At 37.5% G+C, this 13,154-nt stretch overlaps 1 protein-coding gene across 2 annotated transcripts; it reads left to right on the top strand.

Annotated features, from left to right (window-relative positions):
• The first annotated feature begins 381 nt into the window (after positions 1-381).
• LOC125195746 (probable alpha-mannosidase At5g13980) lies at positions 382-8,122 on the top strand. Of its 2 annotated transcripts, XM_048093940.1 has the most exons (29): positions 388-848; positions 1,006-1,089; positions 1,180-1,268; positions 1,475-1,649; positions 1,821-1,940; positions 2,023-2,109; positions 2,189-2,260; positions 2,463-2,576; positions 2,891-2,991; positions 3,073-3,166; positions 3,243-3,410; positions 3,512-3,601; positions 3,769-3,834; positions 3,944-4,000; positions 4,095-4,308; positions 4,380-4,510; positions 4,653-4,712; positions 4,793-4,852; positions 4,930-5,001; positions 5,200-5,247; positions 5,383-5,502; positions 5,596-5,661; positions 6,056-6,168; positions 6,319-6,403; positions 6,781-6,891; positions 6,971-7,063; positions 7,166-7,213; positions 7,371-7,439; positions 7,612-8,122. In XM_048093940.1, the coding sequence occupies exons 1-29, from the start codon at positions 645-647 to the stop codon at positions 7,834-7,836; spliced, it is 3,036 nt and encodes a 1,011-aa protein (XP_047949897.1). In that variant the 5' UTR covers positions 388-644; the 3' UTR covers positions 7,837-8,122. The 2 variants fall into 2 exon arrangements, with proteins under 2 accessions (XP_047949898.1, XP_047949897.1); XM_048093941.1 differs by lacking the exons at positions 6,319-6,403; positions 6,781-6,891; positions 6,971-7,063; ... (1 more) ...; positions 7,371-7,439; positions 7,612-8,122 and adding an exon at positions 6,285-6,310 and having other exon boundaries at positions 382-848; positions 6,056-6,194.
• The last annotated feature ends 5,032 nt before the right edge of the window (positions 8,123-13,154 follow it).

Raw genomic sequence — 13,154 nt, 5'->3', positions numbered from 1 at the left:
ACCACAATTTCCGAAAATTTGATACAGTTTATTATTTTAGTCCGTCCCTAAAAATTTGATATACTTCACTTTTACTATTTTTGGTAGTGGACTTCAAATTCCACTAACTCATTCCTACTCACATTTTATTATAAAACTAATAGTACTTTAAAAGTAGGACCCACATCCCCAATTTTTTCAACTTACTTTTCATTACATTTCTTAAAACCCTTGTTGGGTCAAAGTGTAGCAAATTTTGGGGGACGGTGGTAGTGACTCTCTGTCCATTACATTTTCCTCAGCTGAAATGTACACTCCGCGAGTTTGGTAATTCAACAACATAAATAATCTGATATGATCAAGTATAAAAAAAAAAGTACTGCAGTGGAGTTTAATCTCTCGATAAAGAGAATTACAGTGCCTCCTCACTCCACTCCTCTTTTTCCAACACGCCTCCACCAAAATCCATTTTTCAAGTCAATAAATTTACCTTCTGCTTGTCATTTGCTGCAATCCACTGATACCCACGTTTGTTCTTTGGTACCAAATGATTGTGGGACAAGGGTAGGTATTGATCCATTTTCTTGTCCTGTTTTCTGGGGTGGGTTGCTGTATTTCTTTATTTAGCTGCTGCCTGGGTCGATTCCAGCTGCAATTATCATACCATGGCTGCATTTGGCGTTTTAGCAGTGGTCTTCAGTGTGTACTGTATGTGTTTTTTGGTGGAGGGGACGTACATGGTTTACAACACCTCGGGAGGCGTTGTTCCAGGGAAGATTAATGTGCATTTGGTTCCTCACACGCATGATGATGTTGGGTGGTTGAAGACTGTTGATCAGTACTATGTTGGATCGAATAACTCAATCCAGGTACTTTGACTCTTCTCTTCATGAATTGGGGTTTTTGAGTTTCTTTCTCCCAGTTGACTTAATCGTGACATCGTTGACTTAATTTACTGATTGAATAGTTTCTGTGGAATTTGTTGAGTTGCAAAATGGATTCCTTGATTCCAGCATGCTTGTGTAGGTTGCATGCGTGCAGAATGTGTTGGATTCACTGATTCCAGCGCTTTTGGCTGATAAAAACCGGAAATTCATTTATGTTGAACAGGTATCAGTTTTCTCAAATATAAGCCCGTTTATTTGATGAAAAAGTTGATGGAATGCATTGCTTATGTTAGATGCTTTTATGTTGTGATAGGCGTTTTTTCAGCGGTGGTGGAGACAGCAGAGTGATGGGATGAAGGATACGGTCAAAGTACTAGTTAGCTCGGGTCAACTTGAGTTCATGTACTAATTTTAAAATATATTGTTATGAAAAATTCGAAAAGAAGAGAAAATCTTATGACGGCAGTAGGATGTACTGCTGTTTGTTTGTTTTTGTGTTTTTTGTTGTGGAGGTGTAAGTGTTAGAAGCATCACATGGTTCACATAAGCTAATGAGGGTTTTAGTTCATAGTTTTCATTCTCATGTCCGGTTGAATCTGCATTTGCAGAAATGGTGGGATGTGCATGCATGATGAGGCAGCAACACATTACATTGATATGATAGACCAGACAACACTAGGCCACTGGTACATAAAACGGGACTTCAATGTCACTCCTAGAATTGGCTGGCAGATTGACCCGTTCGGTCATTCTGCTGTACAGGCTTACCTTTTGGGAGCAGAGGTACCATCTTCTAGAAAATGCAACTGTACGCACTTATGTTTTCTGACTTCTGATTTACATGTTTTTAGCTCTTGATTTTTTTATAGCCATTACAGAAGGAATGTATTCATAAATTATAATCCAGTATATTTTTTTTACTAAGTTGAATCCCTGTTCTTGTCGGACTTTTAGGTGGGATTTGACGCTCTATACTTTGCACGTATTGACTACCAAGATAGAGCCAAGAGGTCTGCTGAGAAGAACCTTGAGGTTATCTGGCAGGGTTCAAAAAGTCGTGGTTCTTCCTCCCAGGTTTCAATACTTTTAACAATTTGATAAAATCTCAACTTATTGACTAGTTACTAGCCGTCTAATTTTCTTATAATTACTTCAGATATTTACTGGTGCTTTCTATGCCGGAAATTATGAGCCTCCAACTGGTTTTTATTATGAAGTCAATGATGATTCCCCTATAGTACAGGTAACTCTTTAGAGGACCATGTGTCGCCTCAATTTTTGCGTTATGCTGATACTGATATTTTCCATTTTCTTGACCGAAGGATGACATCGAGCTGTTTGATTACAATGTTCAAGAACGTGTCGATGCCTTTGTAGCTGCTGCCTATTTTCAGGTGTGGTCTAATATTTATGGCTGCAAAACTATCATTTATTGTGGACTTTTGCTGATACGTATTCAATTCATACACTGTTATCTTCACCATGTCGTTTTTCCTTTCTGTTTGGTTTAGTTATTGTGATTTGAAACTTTTCAAATACGTTTCTAACAAAAATCATCTTGGTGTACTTGTTAACTTCAATTGGTTTTGTTTGCAGGCTAATGTTACTCGTTCCAATCATATAATGTGGACTATGGGAACAGATTTCAAATATCAATACGCGCATACGTGGTTCAGGAATACGGACAAGCTCATACACTATGTGAATCAAGTTAGTGATGCTTCCTGATGGTTAATGATTATTGGCAGAACTATCTGTATTTGAACTTCTTACTTGCCTTCCCTGACACTCTTAATCGTTTGTTACATACTTACATGAAGATATCCTATTCTATTAAAAACCTACACACATGTGGAAGTGTGTCATTTTTGTCTTTCGTTAATGAACAGCCCAATATTATTTGCTAGGAAATAAGTTGTTGCTTATGAAGTGTTATTGCCAACAATCAACTATATGAATAATATTGATGTGTGTTTGTTCTGTTTTCAATGATATGTAGTTTATATTTCTGAGCCTGCTTGCAGGATGGCCGCGTCAATGCCTTCTATTCAACTCCATCTATTTACACTGATGTGAAACATGCTCTGGATGAACCGTGGCCTCTTAAATCCGATGACTTCTTCCCGTGAGCTCAATATTGAATATACGAGGGTTTATGCATTATTCTACTTCAGTTCTGTAGTAACAAAATCAAGTTGTGTATCAGGTACGCCGACCGTGAAAATGCTTACTGGACTGGATATTTTACAAGTAGGCCTACCAGTAAAGGATATATCAGAGTGCTGAGTGGCTACTATTTGGTATGCCGAGAAACTCCTCTATATATGTTGGATCATCAAGGATTTATATGACATTCCATACTTGTAAACTTATTAGGCAGCAAGACAGTTGGAGTTCTTTGTAGGAAGAAATAAATCCGGTCTTACAACCGACTCCTTAGCTGATGCTTTGGCAATAGCACAACACCATGATGCTGCTACAGGTACTGAGAAGCAGCACGTGGCTGATGACTATGCAAAACGACTTTCAATAGGTTACGAGGAGGTAGGGTTTCCCCTGATATTATGAATCTGCCATTAGTATAGTTGCTCACATCCACTATCTTTTTTTTGTAAAATCATTATCTTCTGACCTGAATTCTGCAGTCCAAGGATGTTGTAGCTGCTTCCCTTGGTTGTCTAACTCAATCACCATTGTCTTCAGAATGCAAAATTTCTATCACAAACTTCAACCAGGCAAGAAATCATGCACTTTCCGGTCTATCTGACTTATCCTTTCCGTTCTATCTGAGTGTTGTCTTCATTTTAACTTCTGTTATGTTTTCCTCACCATTTCAGTTACTAGTTGGATATGATACTTTTTCTTTCGGAATTAATTATATGCATGAAATGTTTTTTAACAGTGCCCGCTGCTGAATATAAGTTATTGTCCTGCAACAGAAATTGATCTTTCCGTCGGGAAAAAATTAGTAAGTAATATATTGACTTGACCGTGTGACGATTAATTAAAATAATAATATACATGTTCCTTTTCATTGTATTTTATAATTTAACTTTCTGTCTGTTTTCCATCTGCAGGCAGTTCTTGTTTACAACCCTCTAGGGTGGAAAAGAACATCTGTTGTCAGGATTCCTGTGAGCCTCTTCTGTTTGATTCATTTTTTACTAAATTTATTGGTATAGTTTAATAAGATCTTGTTCATTTGCATTCTTGATCAACTTCACCCAGGTCATCAACGAGAATCTCTCAGTATCAGATTCTGCTGGAAAATTGATTTTATCGCAGCTTCTTCCTATAGTTAACGCTTCAGTATCCACGAGAAAATTCTATGCTAGTGCATATACGGGTGAATCCCCTTCATTCGTCCCCAAATATTGGCTCGCTTTCACAGCAGTTGTTCCGCCTCTGGGTTTTAGTACTTATGTGATCTCAAGTGGACAATGTAAGCCTTAGATCTTATCTTTAAAGCAGTGGAGTATAGTACATTACTAATACTTACATGTTGCAATCTAGCTTCTGCCACGACTGAACTTATACCAAACACCGTTGGTACTGGTGGCATTGAAGTCGGATCAGGCAATTTGAAGCTTATATACTCTGGAAAGGATGGCAAGCTTATGAAATACATTAACCTCAGAAACTCGGTAAGCCATTTAGAGAAGGTCAATGTCTTTTTCATGTCATCTGCATTCAATCTGGTAATATGCTCAAGGTCAAAGTCAAATATTACTACTGTCCATTACTAGCCATTCTCGTGCCCAAATGATATACATTTTTTTGTTGAAGGTCAATGTCTCTCTGGAGCAATCATATACTTATTATGTTGGGAGTACTGATGAACTTCAGGTAATCCTTATGCGTGGTTGAGACTTCCCTCGTAGAGTTGTTGCGTTGAGTTTAATCTGTCATATTCTTACTGCTTGAAGGCTTCTGGAGCATATGTTTTTCGGCCAAATGGCACTCATACAATACAGTCTGAAGAAAAGGTATTTGTATTTCTGATAGTGCTACAGTTTTTTCTATTCTGACACGATCAAGCTGTATTGTTCATCGCGTGTTGTAGATTCCACTAACAGTATATAGGGGGCCACTCTATGATGAAGTTCATCAGACATTTAGTTCATGGGTACATCAGGTATGTTACAGTTAGTTATAATAACACTATTTAGAGAGAATGATTGCGCTCTAACATGTGACAGGCTTTATGAATAATTGGGACCTCATGTTGTACGATAACTTCTAGCTTTATATAGATACCTATGTTTCTTTTGAAATAATTGAAGCAAAGTTGAAAATTATGTTTTTGATTGACCGATTAACTGTGTTTGCATAGACCACAAGAGTTTACAAGGAGAAAGAACATGCTGAGATTGAATTTACTGTAAGTTAATAGTCTTTCTTCGGTAAATTATGTGCTATCAGTCTGTTTAATTTAACTCTGTTATAAGTCAAGCTGAGAATATAAAAATAATAGAAATTCTCATATTACAGACCTTATTAATATCCTTGATATCAGGTCGGACCCATACCCATAGATGATGGGAATGGAAAAGAGATTGTGACTCAACTCAAAACCATGATAGGAAACAACAAAACATTCTATACAGACTCAAATGGGCGTGATTTTCTGGAACGGGTATGTATATTCCATTCCAAATTGTGTTCATTCTAGTTGAATGTTAATATCAAAATTTGTGCTGACGTTGTAAGTTTGAACGGTTCTTCTCAGGTTCGAGACTACAGAGCTGACTGGGACCTTCAAGTTGACCAACCAATTGCTGGAAATTACTACCCAGTATGTTTGCACTAAAGTATCACATAAACTGTGTATTTCCTTACAGTATTATGTTGTGGTTCATGTACGGAGGAAATTTTGTAAGCTTAGGAAAAAAAGCCTTAAAAAGGTGAATCCATGAAACTCATACGTGAAGGATTTGCTCAGTTGTATGTCATATAAGCACCAATCCATGAGAAAAGTCGTACTAGTTTCATTGGATGTGGGTACAACATTTGTAATTTCTTAAGGTTCATTTCACATAGTTCTTGCTAAAACTCACATTTTGGCTGAGCAAGATAGATCTGACCTCACTATTTCTGTAATCGAAAATGGCAAATCCATGGAATGCAAGTTTAAGATCAGTCTTGGTTTATAGTAGTTTATCTTATATACATCTCTGTTTCCCTTTCAGATTAATCTTGGAATTTACATCAAAGATACGAGCACAGAGATGTCAGTTTTGGTGGATAGATCAGTTGGAGGGTCAAGTATTATTGATGGCAAAATCGAGATAATGCTGCACAGGTCAATCTGCTCCTTTTGTCTTCTATGTAAACATTCACTTGTTTTCTTTTGTCTCACTTAGTCACTTTTTTCTAGTTTATAGAAATATTAATAATTTCTTCCACAAACGCATGCAGCTTTAAGATATTTACATTAGGCATCAATTTGCAGGAGGTTGCTTCATGATGATGGTAGAGGTGTTGCCGAGGCTCTAAATGAAACCGTATGTGCCCTTGATACATGCACGGGTTTGACTGTAAGTGTAAAATGCTTACATGGATTTATTTTATCCTTGTTTTGAATGCCATGTTAGCAGATGATGGATATTTGCATCCATTTATGTAGTTGTTATTGGCAAATGATACATATATCTCACATTGGTGTAAAGAGAGAAGTAGAACCATTTAGAAGTAGAACCACTATTTAACTCTCATGTGCCACTCCACTTATCACCAATTGGTTTTAGGATGGAACCCATGGACTTGTATCCTTGTATAATCATCATCATCATCGTCGTCTTAATATGTCCCACATCGATGTAAAGAGAGAACTCAAATGATTAGATATTGCCTGGTTTTCATGCTTGAAGATTTATATATTTTGCACAAGATTTATCAATGATATTTCACACAGGTCCAAGGAAAGTACTATCTCAGATTTGATCCACTCGGAGAGGGATCCAAGTGGCGTCGATCGTTTGGACAGGAGATATACTCACCTTTCCTCCTGGCCTTCAGTGAGCAGGTAAAAGCCATGGATAAGCTGCCCCTGTCGCCGATTTATCGACATTTATGTGCTTGACATTGCATACGTATACAAGCAGGATGATAAGTGGACAAATTTCCCAACACCAACTTTTTCGGCCATGGATCCTTCTTACAGCCTACCTGATAACGTCGCAATTATAACACTCCAGGTAAGATAGTCAAAATGAAGAAAGTACGAAGAATCTTGAATTTTATATATACCAAGACATGAATTATCATGCGAGGTTATCTCTGCTCTAATGTCGTATCAGGAACTTCAAGATGGCACTGTTCTCCTCCGTTTGGCGCATTTATATGAGGTTTCTGTTCTTAAATCATGCTTTTTGTTACTGTGTCAGTTCCCACTTTCAGTGCACCTAAAGATCCATTTTTCCCCTGCAAAATGTAATAAATTTCTGAAAAATAGCATCAACTTCTGGTGTATAACTTCATACACTATTTCTCGTATGCTGTCAGGTTGGAGAGGACAAGGACTTATCTAGCTTGGCAACTGTGGAATTGAAGCGGGTTTTTCAAAATCGGAAGGTGAAATGACATACTTAAAACCTAAACTTTGGTGTGTTTTGCAACATTGTCCGAAAGGTCGTTACATTTTTGCAAAATGCTCTGGAGTTCATGCATAAGTTGATAAATAATCCTTCTTATCATGATTCTCTCCTGAAATATTTTTTCATATAATGGTCTATTTTCCCATCAGATCAACAAAATCAAGGAAATGAGTCTATCTGCCAACCAAGAAAGAGCAGAAATGGAAAGGAAAAGATTACCTTGGAAAGTAGAAGGCTCCAACACAGAATCTCTCTCTGATTTGAGAGGTGGTCCTATAGATCATGAGAAGCTGGTGGTCGAGCTCGCCCCCATGGAAGTGCGGACCTTCATCCTCGACTTCAACTCAGATATTGTTCCATACAACACGAGGTGAGTTGGTTTTTCATGCTGCATTCTGGAGCAATGCCCGGGAAGGACATCGATCTTGTTAGTTGGACACCTATGTAAATAGCTCGATAGAGAGTTCGAATAACGGCTGCTGACATGTCGGATGCATCAGAATGCTTTGAGAATAAACAGCTGGTTTTCTTGGTGAGATGTGATCATTGTTACTTTGTTGTCTCTATCTCTCCCTCTCTCTTGTAGTAGTTGAATTGAGAGAATCATGGATCATTTATGTCTTTTTTCTTGTTTTGTAATAACAAGGATTTTTCCTGCAATATTTGAAGTTCAACGGTCAACAAATTACGTCATTATAGCTGATAATAACAAAATATTGAGGCCGAGATTTAATAGGGAGCGACTTCTCTCTTCCAAAAAATATTTCCTTTTTCTTACCATAAAAGAGTCACTTTCATTTTGCAATGTTCACTATAAATACGATTTCTATTTTTAACAACAAATAATACTTCCATTTTTTCTTTTATTTTATCTTTTTTTAACTGATCTTATTTTTCAATTCACTCTTCTACTTTTCCTCACTAATTCTTTACTAACCCCAACTCTTTAAATATCAATTTTAGGATATCTCCAATCATTTACCCAAATTACAAACTTATTTTTGTATATGTTATATTTACTCTAACTATTTGCACTAAATTTTAAATTTTATATTTTCACAGTAGTAGAGTTGTTTCATTTTCTGCATTCGTTTTGAAAAAATAAAAAATAGTTAAAGTGAATAAAGAGTAAAATAAGAGAGAATAATGTATAAAATATTCTTATCTATAATTTTTTTTTACTTTACTTTTTCTCCAATTTAACTAATTTATTACTATCATTTTTCCAAAACGAGCGCAGAAAATGAAATGTCTCTACTACTGTGGAACCGGGGGAGCCATTTTACCATTTTTGAGTATATGTCTCACAAAATTTTATAATAGCTTCATATTTGGTGTTGTTCTATAAAAAAAAAATGCAAAAAATAGGTTTGAGTTTAATCGGAGAAGTTTTCTCTACCAAAAATAAGATTTAGTATATAGTTGGAGATTGTTTGAATCCCATTACCAAAAGAAGTGTTTGCTTGTAACGGAACCGGAATTGGTTGACAGTAAAATAAAGTTGGAGTGACAAACATAGTGGAGTAGTAGTATAAATTATTATGTTAAATTATAATCAAATAATTAATTTATCATGATAACTGATAAATTAATTGAACTCTATATTATCAATAACAATTAAGGAGAGGCCGAGATGCCGAAAAGCGGGAGAGGTGGACTGACGAAGATCTATGGTTCATTATGTTTAGAAATCGTGATTTGCGAGAGATGGGAGAATTAGAGAAGACAAAACCACATTTAAAAGTTTTAACTTAAAACTATATGAATATATGAAACTGTTAAACATGGTAATCGAGAGACATAGAAAGATTGGATCGATATTGCTATTGGAAGTAAAGGGATTATATTTCTTGTTATGTATGATGAGCAAATCACCCTAGTATTTATAGGGTAATTTGAAGCTCTTTAGTACATCATTAAATGTAATTGGAACTCTATACTACATAAGCACTATACAGATATGAATGTAATCTAGGAACTCTACACTACATAAGAACTATACAGATATGAATGTAATCTAGGAACTCTCTCACAATAAATATGCAACGGCTCTTTATGGTTTCTTTTGACACTCCCCCTCAAGTTGAGCAACAGTATCTCCGATACTCAACTTGCCAAGCATTTCTTTGAAGACTTTAGGACTTAGTGCCTTGGTTAGTATATCTGCAAGTTGCTCCTCAGATCGAACGAAAGGAAACTCAATAATGCCGCCTTCAAGTTTTTCTTTGATGAAATGACGATCAACTTCAACATGTTCAGTTCTGTCATGCTGCACCGGGTTCTCTGAAATACTGATTGCTGTTTTATTATCACAGAAGAGTTGACTTTTCCATGTAGCTGGAAAGCCGATTTCTGTTAACAATTTCCTTAGCCACAATATCTCCATCAAGCCACTTCTGATTCCCCGAAATTCTACTTCAGCACTCGATAGGGCAACAACTTTCTGCTTCTTGCTCCTCCAAGTGACCAGGTTACCCCCAACAAAGGTAAAATATCCTCCAATGGATTTTCTATCGACCGGATTGCTTGCCCAATCAGCATCGGTGTATCCATCAATCTCCAAGTTTTCCTTTTTCTCTAGAAAAACCCCATAACTAACTGTACCCTTTAAATATCTTACAATCCTCATGGCAGCGTCCATGTGATCCTCTTGTGATTGGTGCATGAATTGACTGATGACTCCAACTGCATATGTGATGTCGGGTCTAGTGTGAGAAAGATAGAAAAGTTTTCCTACTAACCGTTGGTACTTTTTTCGATCTGTAGGCTTCGCTCCATCCATAATCTTCAATCCATGGTTGGGTACCATTGGAGTCTCTGCAGGCTTACAGTCTAGTAGGCCCGTTTCAGCGAGCAAGTCAAGTACATACTTCTTCTGCCTTAGGAATATTCCATGTTTTGATCTCAACACTTCAATGCCTAGAAAGTACTTCAATGCTCCTAAGTCCTTCATCTCGAACTCCTCGAAGAGGCTCTCTTTCAGGTTTTGAATTTCTTCGACATCATCTCCTGTTATGATCATGTCGTCAACATAAATGATCAAACATGTCACTTTGTCATTTCTTTTCTTCAGGAAGAGTGTGTGATCTGAGTGGCTCTGTTTAAAGCCATGCTTCACCATTGCTTGGCAAAATCTACCAAACCACACTCTGGGAGATTGTTTCAATTTATAAAGGGTCTTTCTCAACCTGCAAACTTGTCCATTTCCAAATTCTTCAGAACATCCTTGGGGAACTTCCATGTAAACTTCTTTGTTTTTCTCAAGCTCTCCATAGAGGAATGCATTTGTAACATCAAACTGGTATAGTGGCCACTCCTTACATGCTGCTACAGATAACAGAGTTCTCACAGTATTTAGCTTGGTCACAGGGGAGAATGTTTCTTCATAATCTACCCCATATACTTGAGTGTACCCCTTAGCGACCAACCTTGCCTTGTATCTCTCGATTGAACCATCTGCACGTCTTTTTATGGTGAAGATCCATCGACAGCCTACTGGCTTCTTTCCCGGTGGTAGAGTACATTTCTCCCATGTTCCATTTTTCATTAACGCATCAATCTCCTTCTTCATGGCTTCCCTTCAATGCTTATGTTTCATTGCTACCTCGAAAGACTGTGGAATTTCTTCTTCTTCTTCTTCTTCTTCTTCTTCTTCTTCTTCTTCTTCTTCTTCTTCTTCATATAGGGCAGCCTCAAATGCCCTTGTCATTTCAGTGAGATGGCCCTGAGTAAAATTTTCCTCAAAGTACTTAGATTACCGTCCCTTCCAGTCTGGTTAGTATCTTCGAGGAGGAATGCCCCTTGTATTTCTGTGAGTCAATCTGTCGTGCCCTGTCTCTTGTTCTATAGGTGGCTCATATGTATTTGTATCAATTCTGGTTTCCCTGTCACTATTAGTGGTTTCAGGTAAGGTACCTGTTGTTTGAGCTGAAGATGTGATCAGATCATTAGTTGGAGGAAGAGTTTTATGAGAAAGAAGCTGAATATCTCATTCATTACTTAGAGTGTACAACAACCGTTAGATCTCAATTAATATTGAGATTGAATCTTAGCTGTAGGATCAACAGATGTTGACTAAAATAGACTTTTCTGTTTTTGTTTTAGTTAGCAGAATTGTTTTGTCTTCTCACTTGTATCTTCTTCCAAAAGGGATTGAATAATACTTCTTCTTTTCCCACAACAATCTCTCTCAATCTTCCACACAAATCACACACTGTTACTAACAATTGGCGCCGTCCGAGGGAAATTCGCCGACGCAGGGTTAATCGAGTTCGAATTGCGGAATCGAATCCACGATTAAAGATGGCTTCTCGTTTTGAAGTTGAGAAATTCATGGGCAAGAACGACTTCGGCCTTTGGAGGATGAAGATGCGAGCTATGTTGATTCAACAAGGGTTTTCATCGGCGTTGGAATCCGAGAGCGATGATGCGAAGGAGAAGGGGGTTCTTGACGAGAAAGCTCTTCAAAAGAAGACTGAAATTGAGGCAAAAGCTCACAGTGCTGTTGTGTTATGCTTGGGTGATAAGGTGCTCAGAGAAGTATCGAAAGAAAAAACTGCGGCTAGCATCTTGAAGAAATTGGAGGATCTGTATATGACGAAATAGCTTGCAAATCGTCTGTTCATGAAGCAGCGGCTGTATTCCTACAGATTCACGGAGGAAAAAGGAATATTGGAGCAGATGGAAGATTTCAACAAGGCGATCGATGACCTTGAAAACATCGACATCTCGTTGGAAGATGAGGACAAAACGATTCTTCTATTGAATGCGCTCCCAAAGTCTTATGATCAGATGCGCGATGCGATTCTATATGGTCGTGACAAATCGATCACTCTTCCTGAAGTTCAGTCAACTATGAGGGCCAAGGAATTGCAGAAAGAAGGGATGAATGCAGGGGATTCCATGGCTGAGAGCTTGAGTGTAAAGAAATTCAAAAAGAAATTTGGGAAGAAGGATCAAGAAAATGGCAAGGGCTCGGCAAGTGACAAGAAAGAAACACGCTCGTGTCACTGGTGTAAGAAGTCGAGACACTTGAAGAAAGATTGCTTTGCGTGGAAACGAAAGCAAGCTAATGAAGGAGGTAAGGCTGTTAATTCGGGAGAATGTATAGAGGGTAATGAAATCCCTGAGGCTTTGAATGTGATGGAAGATAGTGATTGGAGCCTCTGGATCATGGATTCAGGAGCTAGTTTTCACATGACTTCAACATTGAGTTGGTTTGAGGAGATCTATGAGACTGTTGGCTTTGTAATCCTAGGTAACAACCAAGTTTGCTGTGTAAAAGGGATAGGCACTGTAAGGATGAAGTTGGAAGATGAGAGTGTAAAATTACTTAATGAAGTAAGATATATCCCAGATGTTAAAAGAAATCTGATTTCATTGGGTGTGCTTGAGAAGAAAGGGTGCATGATTGTCACTGTTTGTCACACCCAATCCTATCTGACGTAACTACTTATAGTAACTAAATTCAAATTTTAAGATAAATAATCCACTCGTCATGTAAATAAAACACACATATTATATAAGTTCAAAAGCCAACTATTTATCAAGTACATATTTCAAACATTCTAAACTATAGTGGAACCCTCTCACCACTCTATATACTATTGAAGGGCCTCTAGGTGGTCTTTGTATGTCGGTTTTCGTATGTAATTTGGAGTGTATCCAACTGATCGGGAAGAGATTCCCGACC

Source organism: Salvia hispanica, chromosome 6, assembly GCF_023119035.1.
Source record: "Salvia hispanica cultivar TCC Black 2014 chromosome 6, UniMelb_Shisp_WGS_1.0, whole genome shotgun sequence".
In the NCBI taxonomy this organism is placed as follows: Eukaryota; Viridiplantae; Streptophyta; class Magnoliopsida; order Lamiales; family Lamiaceae; genus Salvia; species Salvia hispanica.
Note: the sequence above shows the minus strand (reverse complement) of the source record. Positions and strands in the feature narration are given on the sequence as shown.